At 35.0% G+C, this 16,195-nt stretch overlaps 1 protein-coding gene across 2 annotated transcripts in view; it reads right to left on the bottom strand.

Annotated features, from left to right (window-relative positions):
• Positions 1 to 624: 624 nt before the first annotated feature.
• The window catches only part of LOC149806507 (uncharacterized), a 48,212-nt gene continuing 32,641 nt past the window's right edge, over positions 625 to 16,195 (bottom strand). For both annotated transcript variants that reach the window (XM_089954043.1, XM_089954036.1), the window contains exon 2: positions 625 to 3,847. In XM_089954043.1, coding sequence (XP_089810169.1) covers positions 3,530 to 3,847 — 318 coding nt within the window. In that variant the 3' untranslated portion in view covers positions 625 to 3,529. The remainder of the gene's footprint in view (positions 3,848 to 16,195) is intronic.

Below are 16,195 nucleotides of genomic sequence, written 5' to 3'. Positions count from 1 at the left end.
ACGGAATTGAGCCCTTCCCTAGTGAAAGTTTGTCTACAGTGAAACGGCTCAGTACCGAAATCTCATAAATCCGAAATTATTTTGAAACAAAATCATCTCCCAGTCCCCCTTTCAGTTTATATTTGCTTTATACAAACTTCAATTAAGTTGAATCGAAATCCCTCTATTCAGGAAACCAAAAGATTTTTATCTCAAAGACAAATTTTACATTACAAAAGTATAAATATAACTGTAGCAAAATCAGTGCATGTATCCAGACAAGAGTTTTTAACCTAAAGTCATACCAAGGAAAGTAAAACTCAAGATGTAGACAGATACAATTAAAAGGAAATCCTAACTATCTCGGTGATATTTATTTTAAAAGTTGTCTGGCTTGGTCAAAGCATAAAAGCATTTACATGCTTCTGAGTGGCACCTAATCACATCTCTTGCTAAAGTGAAAATAGTGAACCTTAGTAAACTGAAACTCCTCAAAACCAAAAGTAGTTTAGTTTGTTACCGAGAAACGTTCGAGTGCTGTTTCCATCCGTGTTACAAATACAGTAAAAGCTGGATTCATCGTGGAAAACTAATAAGCTTTTCACATTAATTATGCCTGCAAATATAATCGAAAGCAAAACCGCATAAAACAAATCAAATCTTTATTCAAATCATTACAAGTCATATATTCACCAAAACTACATGCATGATAGAAACGTTTGATTGTTATATCAACTGTATTACGAACGGAAATCTTCTGTATCATAATAACTTTAATTTCATATAAACTTAAACATTTACGCCATACATATAAAATATTTGTTTACCTTGCTTTTAGTTTAAGCAACAGCAAAAAGGTGACAGCATATATAATTTTATTTCAATATAATAATTTTCTATGCAAAACAGTGGCTGGCGTTAAGAGCAAACAGGAAATATTAACTCCACGTAATTCTAGGAAATATTTTACGGTGATTTTTCACTGCAATTTTCTGAGGAGTGTTTTGACCAATTAGATGACAATGAGTTAAAAGAAATAATAGCAGCGATTGAAGCAGATGAAAATGGATTTGACTATAATGTGATGGATGTTACAAACGCTGAAAATGAAACAGAACAACAGAGATTGATAAATTCCCTCACACACCACCCCATGATGTCAGTCACCCTAGCCATACACAACAACAACAATAAAAGCGTGGGAACTGGGCCAGTCAAAATTGAGGCCGCAGCGGTATATAAACCAAGATTCGAGAAATTATCTGGGGAGGACTTAAAAGCTATTGAAATAAATCAATACTCAGAGGCTACTAAGCGAAACACAAAATGGGGTATTGCCGTTTTCAGTGGTATTTTTTTATATACTTTTTTTATTTTAATTTTGTTAGCTTATTTAAAAAAGGTGAAACGTGTGTGGATGTTGGTGGATTGGTGAATATGACCACTTACACAAAAATAAAAACAAATATTTATGAAACCATTATTCAAAGACTGAAAAAAGTTTTTAAATGGCAAAACTACCCTCTCCACCAATGTGACTTAACACCATTGAAAAATGTATATAATAATCCATAAAGGTGATTGTTTTGCTAATTTAAATTATTTGGGACGTAGTCATTAATTCCTTCCAGCACTCAACTATGTAACCAAACAAAATATATGGCCGGTTTTGCAACTCTACATTTAATAACTGCACATTTAAATTCAGATTAGATAACTGAAAGGGTCTTGTTACGTATTAACGCTGATGAAAAAGATATAAAATGTTATTTATGTATATGACATATTAAAATTAAAAAAGAGTGTTATTTTTTTATATGAAAAGAAATGCGCTGACACCACGGGTAGCCATTGCCTAAGATGTAAATTATGAACTTGTCGAATAAACGTAACTGTGACAGTAGTTATATTTCATTTGACATTAGATCACTGAAAGGGTCTTCGCTATCATTAACGCTGTTGGGAATGATATAAAATGTTATTCCTGTATACAATTTATTTAATTGTTACCTTTATGTTACTAAGGGATCGCATTATCTTGTTCATATTTCCATGTTGTTAATTGATAATATCCATTATGATTTAAGGTTCGATTGGAAATTTAATCTTGCACACTAGTTCTTTCGTATCAGCTGTTATCATGTAAGGTCATGGTCATCTAACGTAGCAGATGTGACTTACTAAAATTGAACTAGAATGTTGTAAATGAACTAAATGCGTTGAATCCATCGATAGCCACTGCCTAAGATGTAAAGTGTGAAGTTTCTGAATAAACGTAACTATGACAGTAGTCAGTATGTTCGTGTGATTATGTACAGGTTGTGTATTATGGGGCGATGTGAAGCAGCAAATGAAAAGAAAGTACGCGCTACTTAAACTGGAATGCATTGTTGATGGAATAAGTTGATTTGACTAAGAAAGGACGAAATTGGAATGATAAGGATTCAATGATCATGGTTTTGGTATTTATCGATGTGTAATATTGACCTACTCACTCACAAAGTTAACACAAAGTCCTTCGGACTTTATTTACATTGTGAGTGCTTAGGTAAAATCACACATCGATAAACACCCAACATTGATCATTTAATCCCATATTAAAAGTAATAGTTTACTGTTATATCATGTTAGTTACTATGCTCAAACTCAATTAATATTCGTGTCTTCAAATAAATCTTGCTAGTTATTATACGCAAAAAAAAATCCAAATCTGTAACCAATATATATTCCTATTACGTTATCCAAATACAGAGCTTATTTCAACCTTAAAAGAACTTTCTGACAACTAAAGGTACTATTTAGAATTGTGTAGAACTATACTGTATCAATATTATAACGTAAATTTAAAATCAAAGGCCTTACACTATCAGTATCCAAGAATGTATACAATTTACCAAAGCCAACGAGGCTGCAAGATGTGAAGAAAAAAATTGGAACTGGAATTCTACGTTGGTAAACCTTCCTGGCAATTACACAAAATGACCCCATTACAACTTAATATATAATTTGGAATTTGCTGTAATTGTAATGAACATAAATCAAAGACAAAATAACGACAATTTCATCTTAGCAGGTGCACTGGTTCGTGAAAGATGTATCATAACAGCCTTAAATGGTCAAACAAAACCATTGATAGGAATGAGAAGATAATATGATTGTTTCTTTAAAACGTAGTGTTACGTGTGATTCATATACTTTTAGTGCTTCATTGGTTGTAGCTGTTTATAGGAACTAATGTTTTGTTGCAGAATTCTAGTTCCAAGATTTTTTCCATTTTTATTTCTTAATACAGACACAGATGTTATCCAAAGTCTTAATGAAAAGGTCACGTATCATGCAATATTGCACGAAACTGTGGCTGTAGATACACAGCAAACTTTAAGGTGTATGAAACAAAATGTCTCTGCATTCGGTAATTGTACATGAACAAATGGTTTTCTCTCTTTTAAAGCTCTTCGAAAGTCAGGCGATTAAGCACTACCAAGTAATCATTAATTTAAAAATAAGCAAAAAATTATTTAAAAAGCAACACACAAAAATACAATCCGAACTACACCAAAGTAACTGTCATGTCTAAATCGCTTGGGGCAATGAAAATGTGATTTCGTTTGTTTTCTCGTGTAAAAAGGTCCATAATCGACACATTTCCAGCAAGTCTATACCAGAAATGCATTGCTAACACCATCAGGCAAGCTCCTATAACAATCATCACGTCCTCTCGGTTCAGACCTATGCCACCATGTTTGTCGTCTGCTTTCTGCACCTTCATGACTATTGCTGTTGTCATCCCCATGGCACCACCTATGCATAGCAGGACAAAAACCACGACTGTTATTCTGCGCCCATTCTTCTTCAGATTCTTGATAATCTAAAATAGACACAAGAGGATTCTAAAATAGAATAAGGACACATGAGGGTTAACTAGAATACGAACACAAGAGGATTCACTAGAAGAAGGACACAAGAGGATTCTGAAATAGAATAAGGATACAAGAGGGTTCAATTAAATACGGACACATGAGGGTTAACTAGAATAAGGACAAAAGAGGATTCACTACAAAAGATACAAGACGATTCACTAGAATAAGGACAAAAGAGGATTCACTAGAAAAGATACAAGACGATTCACTAGAATAAGGACAAAAGAGGATTCACTACAAAAGATACAAGACGATTCACTAGAATAAGGACACAAGAGGATTCACTAGAAAAGATACAAGACGATTCACTAGAATAAGGACACAAGAGGACTCACAAGAGATTTACAAAATCAAAGACAGCCAAATGATCTATGAGATGGTTATTAGGTAAGGAAAATCATACGTGCAGAAATTAATTCACAATTGAAACAAAATTTACAGACTTTGTAGTAAAAGTCTTTAAATGACAGCATATGGTGACTATGAAGAAACAGTACATATCCGATGAAAGTTGTTTTTTTCTACATTAGTGTATTAATTCGCATTGTTAAATCTGAAGAATGGCATTTAAGTAATTGTCTAAAAATTACACAGATTTTAAAATGTATGAAAAGGGTATTTTTGTTGCTAATGTTGACGTAATTGTATAATACTTACTGATGGTTCCTTTCCTTTGTTATAAGAACAGTAGCATGAGTTTGTGTGGGTATGGGTGTGTATGAGTCTGATGGTTTACCTTCAAACTTTATTATAGTATGAAAACTGCTGTAGAATTGTCTGTAAAACCTTGGTAAAACAAAAGGTATACATTTTCATGAAAATTTAATAGATATTTTGAGTAGAATTGTTAATATTTGGTAAAATGAAAGTGTATACATTTTCATCAAAATGAAATATATATTTTAATGGAATATATTACTATAACATGAGGAAATATTTTTTTCTACTCGATATAAATCAATCAAACAAAATAAAAGAAATTCAAATCAAGACACACACCCCAGAATATTGTGTGCAAATCGTGCTATATAAAAAGTCAAAAATGAAAATACGAATAAATGTAGCTATTGTCAGCAGAATGCAAAACTGCAAATTATTTTTGTTTGGATTCTACTGGTTTAAGCAACATTTTGGTATAGCTTAGAAGTTTGCTAAAAACCATTATAATTTCAACAGCAGTCTGTCCAAAACTTGTTTCGTTCTTCTGTTAGCAACAAACAAGATAAAGTGAAACGACTCCCCGTCGCAAATCCCAGAGCTTTACACTGGGTATACCAAATGTCCCCTCCTCCCGACTATCACCAAGGGTTCATAATACAATATACGTCAATATATCATGCGATATGTCGGCAAGCAACACAATTACAAAGTGTCGTGAATTTCTAACCCAGGGGTTGAGGAGGAGACTTTGAAAAGGATATATTGACGGACGTACAGGCGAAGGGAATAACAATATACCTAAAACTTTCAATATTAAAACTAATACTTTAACACTTTATATATAGATCAAATGTTTAATTTTTTAATGCTGGAAGACTTAATTCAGAAGTTGATTACTTTAATGTCCAGAAATACATGGCGACGGTAAGTTAATTCAATGTTATGTATATCTATATTTTGTGTGTTTAACCTTTGGTTCATAACCGAAGATTCCAATTTATAGATAGAGCTACAGATGAGATGTTCACTAGTTTAAATGCGTCTTTTATAGTTAATATGTATTCAGTTTGGAGTAAACTCTGATTGGACGATTAAGTCAGGTGGGCGAGTATTGCAACGATAGCCACATAGGACAAGTTGTAGGGTTTATCCACGTAGCGATATTGGGCTGTACATCCGTAACAGTGATATATATATATATATATATATATATATATAGAGAGAGAGAGAGAGAGAGAGAGAGAGAGAGAGAGAGAGAGAGAGATTACTATTCTTATTATTATTTTAATATCAGCGTCTGAAGATGTATTTAACGTGTTTGGATTTTGTTTGAGATGAACTAGTTATTTAAGCAATTGGAATAACAAAGCGCGCATACGGCTAAGGAAACAGTTTGGGACTATTCTGCATTCGTTCGGAGACGTTCTGGACAGTATCTTTGTGATACACCAAGACTACTGGTACATAAGCACATTAAGTCCAGGAATTAATTTCGAACACTCTGTTCTTTTAGACTTGTGATATAACTTTTTAGGGGTGTTTTGGATTTAGTTAACAATATTGTAAGTTCCTCATAAATTTTCATTTTATAACTTAAATGATTTTTTAAGTTTTACAAAACTTGTCGGTTTTTGCTTTTTCTGTTACTTAATTTAAGTCGACATAGTCGTAACAGAAATAAAACATTATGTATATATGATCAGAAATGTACAACTATTTTCTAAATATGTTTTATAATATGCATGTTGCTTTCAGGTAACTTGATACGTCTAAAAAAATTAAATTTTGAAACATTTTCATAATGGCCTTTGTGTTTACAACTTTTGTATTTCATACACTGTCATAATGTATTGGATACAATTTACTATATATACAAAATTCAAATAATATTTTCAAATGTAAAATACGACCGCTCCGGTGGCCTAGTGGTTAGAACGTCCGCCCCGGATGCGGGAGATCGTGGGTTCGAACCCCAGCCGAGTCATACCAAAGACTTACAAATATGGTACTAACAGCTGCTTCGCTAGGCGCTCAGCATTAAGAGGTTAGTGTTAGGACTGGTCGGCCAGGTGTCAGGATAATGTGACTGGGTGGGACATCATGCTACATGTCTGCGGCATGATGCCCCAGTGCTAGACATCACTTTAAACTGCCACATTGCATACATCGTAGCGATATGACTAAAAAATTGGAAAAACTACGTTAAAAAAATCTAAACCACAAAAATGTAAAATAGAAATGGATTCGGATCACAAATGTTACTTCCGGTTCAGTACCCACAAATGTAGTCCATACTATTTTATGAGCATTTTTCTTCTCTCATTGCAGTGATGATACAAGAGTTAGATTTAGGCATTCCTGGTTTTGATATAAAGATAATTATTTATTATTTAGAATATGAGCATTCTGGTGTGGTTGTCTGTGTGTATTTTGACAATAGTACACAGTGAGTAACGAGGCACTGATACTGATCAAGAAGTAACATCTGTGACAGATTGCATGTTGCTTTGTTTACAGTCATGCCTCTCAACAAAATGGTTGCAAACCTATGAAAGGTACGTCAGCGTGGGTTCGTATTTGTTTTTAGATTAACGTATGGAAAGTTCAGTACTCATTACACGAGAGAACTTTGTCTACAGTATGAAAGTAATTTATGTACTACTCCAAAACATGTTGGTATTATGATGAAAGAATCGTCATAAAGAAGAGAGAGAAAGAAAAATCAATAGTGAAATAATTATTGAAGTAAAATATAAGGAAGAAAACGCAGAAGGTAATAACCTAGATTTAGTTTAATAGTATTTAATTCAGACAATAGGTTAAAAGTCTAGTTTATGAAACCTACAATAGAATCAGTTCCCCCTCAAAACACAAGATACGTCAACAAACATTATTGAGACAGACAGCCAGACAGAGGCAGAGAGAAAGCGAGAAAGCGCGAATAGATATCATAAAGAAAATATTTATTTTGATTCTAGTTACTGAACATATTGACGAACCAATACAGATATCTTCTAGTAAATTATGGTTACCCCCACCCCAGGAAACAAATGCGAATGATAAGTAATCATTTATGTATTCTACTCCCTCTCTCTCTCTCTCTCAAATAAATGCCAAAAATAAAATTGACATAAAAAAATAGCTGACAACAATGGACAGCGATTATTTAACTTATGAATGTGTACAATTATGTCTTTTTTTTAGAGACCATTTTTAATCAAAGCGATTTTACGAATGTTTGAGAATTAGATGTCATGAAATGCAACTTTACGATATCCCTGTAGAGCCATTAAAACGATGCAAGTCGACGCTGCTCATTATTGATCTGTTAGTTCTTAGAGGATGAAGACCTATCTAAGAACACAGCTCAGTGAAGTAGGGTGCATTTTTACTGTATTGTGACTGCCAAACGTTTAAGCGTTGTCCCCATATCCACCTACCAAAAGAAAAAAACGGCATGAAATATTTTTTTATTGCTACATGGTATCATTCAGGTCGTCGTGTATTTTTATTACTATTGTGACTTCGTCAAATGAACATGTATTTGTACTGCCAGAAAGGAATATCATTTAAACTCGTGACGTTACAGGGAGAACATCAGAACCGACTGCGAGTACCATAATTACATGAGCATTTTCCATAATGGTTGAAGAAATAAAAATAATATTTCAACGTATATACTTGAGTAGCCAGCGAATGTCTTTATGTTCAGTCTGTTTCAATGTCTTTATTTAAAATGTATCACCAAATAAAAACCAGTTAAGTTTGCGGTCTGTTCTATCATTAATGTAAATTTGGTTTCAGTGCACCAAGTCCGTGAACTGAGCAAACCCAATTTTTGATGCCAGTGAAGGGCAAAGTTCTATGGCAAACATAGGCAATAACGCCATTAAATTGGTTGGAAAATTGTATGCTTAAACTTTACCTAGATCTTCCTAATGCAAACCCTCACACAAAATCAGGCTTGAATCTATGTTGCACTTCAAGAGTTATTCAGCAGAAACAAAATTACAATTCAAATAATGGAAAAAGTTTCGAGCCTAAAAGAAGCCCGAACACCGTTGAAATCTTTTGTGATATGGTATGTGTTAAACTTGACCTAGGTCTTGTTTATGTTAAACACCATAGCAAACTTGGTTTCAATCCATGGAGTCCTTTTAAAGTTATTATATGGAAATGAAATTCACTACGGGAGACGGGACAGAAATGAGTGGGACATTGTGACGGGACAGACGGACATGGTTAACACGATATACCTCTTCCATATATCGGCGGGGACATGAAACAACCTTACAATTTTGCACGCCATGTGAACGATTATAAATATCCTTAGCGTGTCCTTATATAATAATTGCGTTAAACATTGGTTATTCGCGCTATTGTTATTATACCTATAAACAATGTGTGTAATTCTGCCTTGCCCTTAACCTATGAAACTTGTCATGTAATTAAGATATTTAGTCAGTTGTATGAGTGACAAGATATTTAATAACATATGTCGTAGCAATACGTTCACGTAGACATTGCGAGCATTTGTATTGCTGGAGTGTTCCGAAATTAAGCATCCAACCAAGGGTGCAGTGCTTTGAGAACGGAGTTTCTTACTTTTTGTGCTCGCCCTTGTCCCCCCTCCACCCTCCGTATCTGAGTAGCATGCGTTCCTTCTCTTCTTTATTGTGTTCTCTCGCTTCTTTATTTAAGGCTACACCACTGATTCCAACAAATGCTTTACTCTGTATATTGCTGAAAAACGGACTTTAATGACCCTGACCATTGGTCAAAGCTTGAAGTCTTTAACTATACTACTTCGTTTATCACCGCTTTCACCTTTTAGAGCCCCATATATACAGGTTTCTTAGTTACTCGAAGTGCAATCCATCTACATAGTTTGATCACGGGACTTGCTCAAGAATAAAACCATTATCTTCTGGCATCTAGACCCCATAATCAGTAGGTCTCTTTCTTTTCTTTAGCGCAAACCCTCTACAAATTTTGATGTCACGTGGTGTTGAACTGAAGGCATTGTGCAAAATAATTTCTTCTTTCAGTCGCATGACCTTGACCGTTGACTCCAATTTCAATTTTCAATAAGTTTCTTTCTCATCCTAAGTGTATGCTATTAAGTAACTTTGTGAATATACATGATCGAGAACTGAAGTTATTGTGTGAAGAAAAGTTTCATTTTAGCCAGCCACCTAGACCTTTTACCTTTTGACTCGCCCTCATCTTCACTTCAAGTGTAATTCATCCAGAGTTCAATCCATGTCTAAACTGTAAAATTAAAGTTATTTGTGCAGATACAAATTTTGTTTTATTTCAGTGACTTAAATTTTGATCTTCTAACCCAAAATGGATAGACCTCTTCCGCATTGCAAGAAGAAGTTATCCAAAATGTTTGATACATAGGACTATTTGTGGTACAGAGTTTATGTTAAGGTGCGGAAAGCATTTTAGTTTTTTCAGTCACGATAACCCTGACCTTTGACCTCATTCCAGATACTGCAAATGAGAATGTGAGGATCGTTTGATAGTTGACCTCTGACCGCAACGGCCCTGTTTTTATCTGCAGTTGTGTGTGGACATTGGTTTGGTTTGGTGTTTTACGGTATAGCAACATAAATAGGTTATTTAGGGTCAAAACCATTGGATGACTCACGGTACTAATTTAGTTCCCATAGTAAACCTATACAAACACCATGATATTAAAAATTCAATAACTTAAAATTTTTGAGTGCTCATTATCAAACCTATATTTATCAGTATAGATGAAACCTGGATGTCAGCTTCTGTGTGGAGGAAAGGATATGAGCCGCGGCATTTTCTGGACCTGCATATGTTTAAAACATGTGCTTTTAATTCCACACCAAAGAGTCTGGTGCTAATTTTAGTAATGAGTGTTCCAAACTCAAGACTGTTAAAGGACTGAAATTCCATGAATAAAACAATGTCTCTATTTTGTTTTATTTACAGTTAGGATAAGCTCTCATAAGATTCTTTTTCCTGACACATAACTTACATTATTAACCAATACTGGTTAGCTAAACCCATATATACTCTATTTTATGTTCACCCATTTCCAGGCTGGTTCCCATTTTCCTATACCATTAGTACCGTGTGTCCTGGAGTAAAATACTTTGCCCAAGTCGATGACGGTAAATGACACAATCCATGGCTTGCTAATAAACTGCATGACGTTGTAAAGGCAACTGCTTAATTATAGCAATTGAAGGCACACGATCTACCTGTTTGCATTCCAAAATCAAGTCGTCAGAAATCTTTATTTACATTATTTCCAGTTACCTGTGTGGAGAGGTCGAAGGTTATGTGGATCATTCTACCATCTGCAAAAGGGGACCAAGTTTTTACTCATTTTCAATGTGGGTATGTGAGAAAGCTTGCCGGTAGCTTCTCGTGGGTCGGTTCCCGCGGTTTTCCCGGGTTCTTCCTCCACCATTAATACTGGCCGCCAGGCATAGCCTATCGTTTGCTGAAAATGGCGTTAAACCCCACAACAACTCATTTTCAAGCCGACACATGAAACGTAGTAATGATTACAATTTTTGGTCTTTTCACCAGGCATATAGGTCACGTGACCAGTACGGCAGTATGCGATTACAATTCATTCTCACTGCGTACGAGTGTACGATTATATTAGGGTAATTACTAATATATAAACTTTTTAAGGGCTATTAGGAATACGAATTGGTCTTACTTGGGGGGGGGGGGCCGAGTGGCCGAGTGGTCTAAAGCGCTCTTCGTTACGGATCACTGCCATCTCACCTCTGTCTGCGTTGGTTCGAGTCTCGGATTTGGCTAATGTGGACATGTGAGAAAGCTCGCCAGTAGCTTCTCGTGGGTCGGTGGTTCTTTCCGGGGTTTTCCTGGGTTCTTCCTCCACCATTAATACTGGCCGCCATGTATAGCCTATCGTGTGCTGAAAAATGGCGTTAAACCCTACAACAACAACAACAACAACAACTTACTGGTGGGTGGGTGGGTGAGTGTGATACAGTCAAATATCAAGCATAGTACGTAATAAGGCTAAAGTTATATATTATTAACTTACACAACTGTCATCGCAATGTTCTGGAGTAAACTGTTTTACGGAAAATGTATTTGTAAGAGCTAAAAGAGGCAATTTTATATTGTATATGAAGCGCAAATAGATTGTGGCATTGGGATAGAATTGAGCTTTCGCATTGTAAAAATGGTACAAACAGCTGCCTCGAAAGGCACTCAGCTTATTAAGTGGTTAATTTTAGGACTGGTCGGCCTGCTGTCAGGATAATGTGACTGGGTGGGACATCATACTACATGTCTGCATCATGATGTCCCAGTGCTAGACATCACTATAAACTGTCACACTGCAGACAACGTAGCGACATGACTGAAAAATTGTTAAAGCTACGTTCAAAATCTAAATCACACACACAGACACACACAAACACACGTACGCATTGTAATTAACTTGTTGCATGAGGATTAATCAAAATGCAACCAGCGTTATATTATTCGTATACATTTGGCATTGTGTACAATGAACGCAGCAAACATCACGAGACCAGGTAAGGGGGGGGGGGGAATGATATAATGGTCATCTTCCAGTCAACCGGTCCTTTAGCTGTCATTCATATTACAGGCATACATGTAACCCGATGGCTATTAAACTTTCCAAATAGAAAGTACAGTTGTGGTCAGTACTGATAATAGCAAAGAGAATTACAAAACATTACTGAAATATATACTAAAAATTACGTATATGCTAGCTTACATTTGACTGCTCTCAATCTCAACTTAAAACGCATGAAACATTTTTAATGCATAGTAATGTGTTTACTATTATTAATCAAGTTCTCTCTCTCTCTCTCTCTCTCTCTCCGATGCAATCAAGCCATGAATTACAATCTCATTCGGACAATAGTTTTGTTGTTTTGGGTGGGTCGGGGTGGTGTGTAGGTGACTATCCGTCTTCATCTCTAAAATCAAAATACTAAATACATTCAACGGCTGAAGACAATCGTGTTAGTTAAGGTCCATAGACGGTTTAGACTCATTAGTTGTGAAATCTGAACGGAATCGTGTCAACAAAGGACTATGGACAGTTCTGACTCATTCATTGTGAAATCTAAAGGGAATAATTGATACTCACGAACGCTTAGATTCATTAGTTGTGCATGTTAGTTATGTTGTTCGGTTTTTGTTTTTTTTAAAAATAACTTTTACGATTTGAATTTGATGAAACTGCACCTGCCACGCTAGGCCGATAAATCAGCCCTCCACCCGTGATGATACTGATTTCCGTCCATCAGTATCAACACAGATTTGTGTGGTTGATTTATCGGACTACTGCCACGCTTGCCCATCAATGCGTTTTACATGAACAAGAAATTTTAGTGAGCAGAAATTCACAAGAAAAGCTCGACTTCAGTGTTACCAGACAATATATTTGATAGTAACCAACATACAGATTTAAATTACAACGACCCAGTCCTCGTGTGTGGCATAATTGATTGTCCACGTGCAACTGACATGCACATTTGTTGGTAATATGTTAAAAGGTGTTATAATTTGAACACAGACACTATTTTCATGTAGTGTTCAACATCATGGTACTGAGGTCAAAATGACACAGTATTGCATTCTAATATGTATTTTTAGTGTATGTGCTATAAAAGTGTTATAATTTGAGCACAGACACAATCTTTAAGCATTGTTCAGAATCCTGGAAATGCATGAATGATTTAATTTAAAGATACACTATTAGTGTAATTTTTATAGAAATAGATGAAGAGGTATTGGAATTTGAAACAAGAAATAATTGTCACTACTTGGTTCTACTTAATAAAGGTCATAGTGACCCACTGTTGGTGTGCGTCGTATACCGATCTCATCCGAATGTACGTGAAAAGAAAACATTTCATTTAAAAAGATGCTGTGCTAAAAATGTAGCTTTGAGAGGAAGGATGATCAAAATTTTTATTGCAATTTTGAAACAAATCCCGAAAAGTATATTATAGTGAACCAGTTTCGAACCTGCCGCATCCCAGCTTACACTCTCAGTAGAAGTGGGTTACCATAGGTTACGTGTTAGCATTATATTATCAACACAACTTGTAAGCAATTGTTTTTTTTAAGTCTGAAATTTAAGATACATTGAACCAATGTTGTGTGTAACTTATGTTCATCCCTATATCTACACGGTGCAAGGTTTATGTTCATATATTTTTATATACAGGCATTACAGCCTAGAAAGGAAGGACGTGCACAATTTGTAAGCAATCTTAATATATCCTGGAAATCAGGTCACATCAATATCGCTATAGCAAACAACATACATCCATCGTAAGATGCGCCTTTAGTGGGCGTTTGGTGGCTATGGGAAAAAGGTAGTGGAATAAGTGAAACAAGAACCAAGGCACAGTTAGACTCCATTCTTGCAATAAATCCTCGAATGAAGATCTCAGTGATCCAGTTTTAGTGCACAACACGTGCTCATCCTAAAAGTGCAAATTTGGTGTATGTAAGTGAAGTAGTATAATAGCTACAACAGAGACAGATTGACTCACAGATGAGCTGAATCCACTATACTTCCTGCTTATTGACACGGTAGCATTAAAAGGAAATATTCTGAAAAGATGCATTTTTTTTAAAAATAATGGTCATTATTCAAGAGTTGCCTGGTTTCCCCAAAATGAAGTTAAGTGTATAAGTGATATTAAGGGAAATAAGAGGCCCAAGTGGGCCAGAGATAGCTCACTAGGTTTGCATTTAACTCAAAGTCAAATATAATAGCTATAAGAAACAGCATGGACTAGAACATGTCGCGTGGAACACTGAATAAAACAAGTCACAGGGAACACTGACTACAAGTCACGTGGAACATTTCCTGGAATAATTGCTAAACATGAAGTTAGATAGTTTTGGAGAAGATATCAAAACTATATTTCTCACCTGTCTGCCATCGAGACCAGGATATATTGTATTGAAGATCGTGTAATGATAATCTTTTTCTCCAGTTAATTAAATTTAAAAAACATTCTATGCATTTTTTTTAGTAAGGGATATATTTTATACCTGCTTGCTATGGATGTCAATTCATAAATAAAAAAAACTAAATATATGTACCTGTATGTTCTTATTAGTAGTTGCCTAAACATGTTTGCCTATATTTATTTCCTTTTAAAATACTGTATTCTAGGTACTCTTGAATACAATATAAAGTTTCTGCAGCGCTCATTTTAAGTTATGTGCGCAAATTAGAAAGTATAATTATCAAGATTGGAACATAAACCTTAAATTTGTTTTGTGTAATGATTTTGGGGGAGGTGATAGGTAAAATATCAGCATTTACAAAAACTCTCTAAAGCAATGAAACGGGTATAAGACAGGCGGTCTCATGTTACTAGTACCCTCGCCAAGATAGCTGGCAGAATTTATACATGTATATACCACAATGGTACTGTCTTTCAGATATGGGTAGATTTGTATTTTGACCGTAACAATTTTCATAAGCAGGTTATTTTCATACTGTTAAAAGGTATGCATAAGCACCGGGTAGACGGTAAATCAATTAGCAACTTTTTACATCATATGGTGTGTGTATATTTTATATCTCGGTGACCGACAGTTTTACCAACGCCCAGTCATCTGTTAACAGCAGCGTGATCTACGTTAGTGCGTAATCAACTGTCACTCTAGAACAGATGTGATTTCGGCCGGTTCTCGAAAGATCGCCTTACTTTTAAAGTAAAATCCAGTTATTTGATTCAAATGTAACAGAACCGATGCATCATTTATATATGCGTTTCCCATGCTAGTGTTGAAAATAATCAGGTAATCTTGGTGTATTTGAATGTATTTAATCTAAACTGACACAACTTTATAAGGAACGAAGTGTATTCATACCCTGCTTAATGATTCTACGTTTTACTGTACAAATGAACGTAACTACAAATTTCCGAGTTACAGTATCATTTCAGTGAACTGTCATTCCCATAATGCAGTTCGATAAGCATTGATGGAACATATCTTGTTCCTCATTCATCTATTCATGGTACTTGGTGTCGCAAGGTCGATCAATCTAAATATTAAGTAACATTTCGCGTATTAACAAAAAAAAAACATCTTGAAGAAACAACTATGAAAAACATCTTAAGGAAATAATTTTGGAGAACATGTTGAGGAAATAAATTTTGGAGAAAACCTTCATTAAGCAGCTTTTGCAAATTCGTGGTTCTGAAGCAAATTTCTCTTTTTCCCTCTCACCAATTCATGAGTGTCCAATAAAAACATAACATCTATACACCAATACTGACTAAACTCCAAGTACAAGACAAGAAACAAGAATGTCATAATAGATCGCATAACTCCAAGTACAAGTCATGAAACAAGAATGTCATAATAGATCGCATAACTCCAAGTACAAGACATGAAACAAGAATGGCATAATAGATCGCATAACTCCGAGTACAAGTCATGAAACAAGAATGTCATAATAGATCGCATAACTCTAAGTAAAAGACATGAAACAAGAATGTCATAATAGATCGCATAACTCCAGTGCAAGACATGAAACAAGAATGTCATAATAGATCGCTTAACTCTAAGTAAAAGACACGAAACAAGAATGGCACAAT

The sequence above is a fragment of the Sinohyriopsis cumingii genome, chromosome 1, assembly GCF_028554795.1.
Source record: "Sinohyriopsis cumingii isolate HCF-2022 chromosome 1, ASM2855479v2, whole genome shotgun sequence".
In the NCBI taxonomy this organism is placed as follows: domain Eukaryota; kingdom Metazoa; phylum Mollusca; class Bivalvia; order Unionida; family Unionidae; genus Sinohyriopsis; species Sinohyriopsis cumingii.
Note: the sequence above shows the minus strand (reverse complement) of the source record. Positions and strands in the feature narration are given on the sequence as shown.